The sequence below is a fragment of the Ovis canadensis genome, chromosome 3, assembly GCF_042477335.2.
Source record: "Ovis canadensis isolate MfBH-ARS-UI-01 breed Bighorn chromosome 3, ARS-UI_OviCan_v2, whole genome shotgun sequence".
Taxonomy (NCBI): domain Eukaryota; kingdom Metazoa; phylum Chordata; class Mammalia; order Artiodactyla; family Bovidae; genus Ovis; species Ovis canadensis.
The window spans coordinates 144,298,775-144,304,774 of NC_091247.1; the positions used below are offsets into that span (position 1 = coordinate 144,298,775).

At 55.3% G+C, this 6,000-nt stretch overlaps 1 protein-coding gene across 3 annotated transcripts in view; it reads left to right on the forward strand.

Annotated features, from left to right (window-relative positions):
• The window catches only part of COL2A1 (collagen type II alpha 1 chain), a 30,356-nt gene extending 26,640 nt beyond the window's left edge, over positions 1-3,716 (forward strand). For all 3 annotated transcript variants that reach the window (XM_069580890.1, XM_069580889.1, XM_069580891.1), the window contains 6 exons: positions 222-275; positions 731-838; positions 1,207-1,495; positions 1,909-2,096; positions 2,422-2,664; positions 3,135-3,716. In XM_069580890.1, the coding sequence (XP_069436991.1) occupies positions 222-275; positions 731-838; positions 1,207-1,495; positions 1,909-2,096; positions 2,422-2,664; positions 3,135-3,281 (1,029 nt within the window). In that variant the 3' untranslated portion in view covers positions 3,282-3,716. The remainder of the gene's footprint in view (positions 1-221; positions 276-730; positions 839-1,206; positions 1,496-1,908; positions 2,097-2,421; positions 2,665-3,134) is intronic.
• Positions 3,717-6,000: the final 2,284 nt, after the last annotated feature.

Consider the following 6,000-nt stretch of genomic DNA (forward strand, 5'->3'; position numbering starts at 1 on the left):
GGCTCCCCAGGGCCTCCCGCTCCACAGGGACCACTTGAGCTTCCCAGGCTGCTGAAGTGACTTGGGATGATCCTAAGAAATGTCCAGGCCTGGACCTCTTCCGAGTCGGAGGGTGGAGCACATGGAACAGCCATGGGGCTGGGGGTTGGGGAGCAGATACATGTCCCAGCCTGGGGCCTGTCTGTGCTCACCTCTGACCTTGGCCTCTTCCTTCTGCACAGGGTCCTTCTGGAGACCAGGGTGCCTCCGGTCCTGCAGGTCCTTCTGGCCCCAGAGTGAGTGAGAGGGAGTGAGCCCTCCCTCGGGGGGGGGGGGGGGGGGCGGGGCTCTGGGCAGGTGTCTGAGGAGGAGGGGAGTGTGGCTGCTCCTGGGGAAGCCTTGGCCTCAGGGGGCCTCACCAGGCAGCAGAAGTGGGACCAGCTTGGTGAGAATGTGGCCAGAGAAGAACCTGAGACCCCGGGATGAGTATACAAGTGGCTCTCGGCTGTCAAATAGCCCCCCTGTAACAAGGGTTTACAGAGAGGCTTGTCGGAGGATAGGAAAGCTGGGAGGCCACCCTGCTGGTTCTCGGCCACACACGGGCCAGCGTGGGGTTCCGTGACTGAGAAGCAAGGAAAATCGGGAACAGCGTGGCTAGTGCTAGGAGGGCCCCTCCCCAATGCCAGCTCCTCCCCAACCTTCCCTTTGTTGATGCTCTCTCCTCACCGCCTGCCTCTCTCCTGGCCTGCAGGGTCCTCCTGGCCCCGTCGGTCCCTCTGGCAAAGATGGTGCTAACGGAATCCCTGGCCCCATTGGACCTCCTGGGCCCCGTGGACGTTCCGGCGAGACTGGCCCTGCTGTGAGTGTGCAGAGCCCGGCCTACTGCATGGGGCCTTCCCAGCACTGGGAGGCTGGGGCTCTCTGACGCTAAGGGCTTCTTTCGGGGTGTCCGCCTGCAGCTAGTGTGACAGCACCCTTTATCCTGGGAGCCCCCGGAGGTTCAGAGGGTCCACGGGAAACAGAAGAGGGGCTAATGAAAGAATAAGGCAGATTCTGTGGTTTTCTTGGTCCTGTCCCATTGCACGTACACCCATATCCCCCCACATCCCCAGCCTCCTGGGACTGGTAAAAAGACATTCTATTGATGGTACATTCTAGAAGGTGGGGATGGACACAGGAAGGGCGGCGTCCCTGTCATTCCTGGCTGACTTCTGTTTCGTGCTGCAGGGTCCTCCTGGAAACCCTGGCCCCCCTGGCCCTCCTGGCCCCCCCGGCCCTGGCATTGACATGTCCGCCTTTGCTGGCCTTGGCCAGAGAGAGAAAGGCCCCGACCCCCTGCAGTACATGCGGGCTGACGAGGCAGCCGGCAACCTGAGACAGCACGATGCCGAGGTGGACGCCACACTCAAGTCCCTCAACAACCAGATCGAGAGCCTCCGCAGCCCTGAAGGCTCCCGCAAGAACCCAGCTCGCACCTGCCGAGACCTGAAACTCTGCCACCCTGAGTGGAAGAGCGGTGAGGACCCCCACCACAGAGAGCAAGCAGTCAGCCCCCTGGGCCCAGCCCCGCTCAGAGCACAGGAGCAGAGTCAGACCTGGAATGGTCTAGCGTGGGTGTCCCCCTGCACCCCACATCGCACAGCAGAGAAACTGCAGCCATCACGGTGGAAGTGATGTCAGGGTCAAGTTCCATCCACAGGCTGGCCCTAAGCCTGCCCTTCTGTTCGCACCCCTGTTTAGCCCTGGACATTCCCCTGGCCCGCTCCCTCCTTCTCCCCTCCCTTTGGCTGCATGTGGCCCTCACACCCTGCTCCTCTCCCACTGGGTGTCCCTGTAGGCCTGTCAGTCACTCCAGGCAGGCCTGGCCCTCTCGGCGGTGTGGGTCTGTGCCTATCTGAGCCCCGATGGGGTGTTGCCTCCCTGCTGCAGGAGACTACTGGATCGACCCCAACCAGGGCTGCACCCTGGATGCCATGAAGGTTTTCTGCAACATGGAGACTGGTGAGACCTGCGTCTACCCCAACCCGGCCAGCGTCCCCAAGAAGAACTGGTGGAGCAGCAAGAGCAAGGACAAGAAACACATCTGGTTTGGAGAAACCATCAACGGTGGCTTCCATGTGAGTCCCCCGCTTGCTCTAGGCCATGGACAGCGCCTCAGAACCTCCCTCTGCTTTCTTCTGGGGAGTTTTCAGCACCTTGCTCACATTCCCACCAGTTCTGGGTGAGAGAAGGGGCTTAAGAGGAAGGAAGGAGGAGAGATAGGATTTTTTTTTAACCACCATTTAGAGGTGGAGGAAGAGGTCCTCAGAGGCCTGCTCCACTTTCTGGAAGCAAAAATGTCTTCCCAGTGATCCCTCCCCCAGCGCCTTCAGCTCCTCCTCCCCCCGGTCCGCTGGCAGCCCCCATCCCCGGGCCTCATGCCACTGCTCTCCATCCTCACAGTTCAGCTATGGAGATGACAACCTGGCTCCCAACACCGCCAACGTCCAGATGACCTTCCTGCGCCTGCTGTCCACCGAGGGCTCTCAGAACATCACCTACCACTGCAAGAACAGCATTGCCTACCTGGACGAAGCTGCTGGCAACCTCAAGAAGGCTCTGCTCATCCAGGGCTCAAACGACGTGGAGATCCGGGCTGAGGGCAACAGCAGGTTCACATACACTGTTCTGAAGGATGGCTGCACGGTGAGTCGGGCGGGCTGGGCCACCAGAGAGAGAGAGAGGGCTTCCTGGGGCACAGGGCTCAGGCTGGAGCAGGCTAAGGGCTGGTCCACAGTGGGCGTCATGGTCCTAAAGGGGCACGCGTGTAAGGGGCTGTATAGGGACGACACACCAGCGACAGCTGGGGGCGAGGAGCTTGTTGGTTCTGTCTCCTCCCCTCCCTCAACTCAGTGTGTCCAGTGACTTGTAGGAACAGTCATGCAATGTGTGGGGGCCTCTGCCCTTGCAGGTGGGGTGCTCACTGTAGGGGATGGGGAGGAGAAGGGCGGGGGGCGCGGGAGGCCCTGCTGCTGAGAACTAGAGTCTGGAGTCGAGGTGGAGGTCAATCCGAAAGAGAACGAGAGCCCCCCAGGGTGTTCTGCGCTTGGTGTTCTGTGATGCTTGGTTTTCCCGATCACAAGGCATCCACTGACTCTCCTCTTGTTCTTCCCTAGAAACACACCGGTAAGTGGGGCGAGACTGTGATTGAGTACCGGTCACAGAAGACCTCACGTCTCCCCATCATTGACATTGCACCCATGGACATAGGAGGGCCCGAGCAGGAATTCGGTGTGGACATAGGGCCTGTCTGCTTCTTGTAAAAACCCGAACCCAGAACCAACACAATCCATGGCAAACCCAAAGGACCCAAGTACTTTCCAATCCAAGTCACTCTAGGACTCTGCACTGAATGGCTGACCTGACCTGATGCCCATTCATCCCACCCTCTCACAGTTTGGACTTTGCTCCCCTCTCTAAGAGACCTGAACTGGGCAGACTGCAAAATAAAATCTCGGTGTTCTATTTATTTATTGTCTTCCTGTAAGACCTTTGGGTCAAGGCAGAGACAGGAAACTAACTGGTGTGAGTCAAACGCCCCCTGAGTGACTGCCCCCCAGCCCAGGCAAGAGGCCCCCTGCAGGTGCCGGCCGCAGGAACTGTGTGTGTCCTACACAATGGTGCTATTCTGTGTCAAACACCTCTGTATTTTTTAAAACGTCAATTGATATTAAAAACAAAAAAATTATTGGAAAGTACATACTGGCTTGTGCTTTGTGCTTTATTCTTTCTTTTCCACGAGTCCTGGATTCTGTGGGCAGGACAAAACGGCTGTCCTCAGGCCTTCTCTTGACTGAAGCCACACTGCCTGGTTTAGCCACCTCACACAAACGCCTCTTTTTGTAACCCCTGGTGCTGAGTGGATCCCAGGGGAGAACAAGAAACAGAGACCCAAGGTTTGGGAAGGGAGGCCCGAAGCGGAGATGAGGGGGCTTGTTCTTGAGCATAAACCCGGGCACACCTCCAGGGCTGATTGTGCAAGAGGAGAGATGCGCTCTGAGCTCGGGTAGGGATTGGGGGGGCGGGCTGCATCCTGCTACTGGGGAGAGATCAAAGATGCTCCATGGGAGCTGGGGGGGTGCACGATGTGGAGAGAGGAGTAAATCCACAGAGGCCCATGATAAGTGCACATAATCAGACAATCTTGCTGACCTACTTATCTATGTCTTTCCCTAAGACTTTAGTTCAAGGAGAAGTGTTAGGGCTGGCTAAACACTCACCCCTTATTCCTTTCTCCTGGCCCCTATTCCTCACTTCCTGGGCTGGCACTTGAAGCTTCCACGGATGTCTTAACTGTGGGCTTATGAATGGACAGCCTTCCACTTCTTGCTTTTCAAAGACTTGTGTATGTGGGGCAAAACATGAGGAAGTGGACACCTTTTCCACTAGAAGGGGCTGGTGGATGACAAACTAAAGAGTACAATACAAACATAATTAGAAGAGCTCTGTCATAATTTCAACAACACTTGGGGAGCTAATGGGGGCAGTGTGGAGAGGTACATAGGTGCTTATGAAACTTCCTCAGACCACAGGTGGAGCTGATAGTCGAGTTTGGTTCCAATCTGTCAGCCACACTCGAAGCCCATCCTGCCCTTTGGCTCACTTCACTGGCCATGGTGGATCAGAGCTACTTGCTTACTCTACGATGGCTCAGTAGATCCTGATCATCAGCTCAGACCCTGGTAAGAGGAATCCCATGTGCACCAGGATATCAAGCTAATCTCCCGCAGCCCACCCATTTCCCAGGGACCCAGTTAAAACCTAGAAATAACAGCAACTGCTGCATAGGTAACTGATGAATGGCCCAGAAGGTGGAGCTCACGGGAAGAGAAGCAGCAGGACAGAAAGCCCCGCATCTGTGGCCAGATCAAAACCACCCTGGGTGGCAGTGCTGCAATGCAGTACGACTGCCCCCTTGTCTTAAACGGGGCCAGAGGCTTGCCACTGATTCCCATGATCCCTGATGCCCCCAGGAAAGGCAGGTCTCTCCTGGCACAATAACCTCTCAGATAACCTTTTGACCCCAGCAGGACTGGGTGAACAGACCTGGCTGACTAGCTGAAGTCCTCAGTCAGGTTACTGTCCCTTTCTGGAGCTTCCTCATCTCTATCAGAGTGTCCAGCCTCAAAAGGCTTTAGTTCTTGGCACTGCCTGGAACCCAGGAGTCTGACTCCAGTGAAGACTTACTCAAGATCCTGGGTACATCACAGACAAACTTCTAAAATAGTTTCCTCTTCTAAAGAAAAGAAGAAAGAGAATGACACTGGAGGTGGTGAAGAGTCTTACTTTAAAAGGCAAAGAATAAGGATTATTTTTGCCCGGAGAAATATTTCAGTTCAGTTCAGTTCAGTCACTCAGTTGTGTCCAACTCTCTGCAACCCCATGAATCGCAGCACGCCAGGCCTCCCTGTCCATCATCAACTCCCGAAGTTCACTCAGACTAACGTCCATCGAGTCGGTGATGCCATCCAGCCATCTCATCTTCTGTCATCCCCTTCTCCTCCTGCCCCAAATCCCTCCCAGCATCAGGGTCTTTTCCAATGAGTCAACTCTTTACATGGGGTGGCCAAAGTATTGGCGTTTCAGCTTTAGCATCAGTCCTTCCAAAGAACACCCAGGACTGATCTCCTTTAGAATGGACTGGTTGGATCTCCTTGCAGTCCAAGGGACTCTCAAGAGTCTTCTCCAACACCACAGTTCAAAAGCATCAATTCTCTGGCCCTCAGCTTTCTTCACAGTCCAACTCTCACATCTATACATGACCACAGGAAAAACCATAGGCTTGACTAGACGGACCTTTGTTGGCAAAGTAATGTCTCTGCTTTTGAATATGCTATCTAGGTTGGTCATAACTTTCCTCCCAAGGAGTAAGCGTCTTTTAATTTCATGGCTGCAATCATCATCTACAGTGATTTTGGAGCCCCCCAAAATAAAGTCTGCCACTATTTAGGACCCCTAGATTCATGTAGAACTTTTACAAAT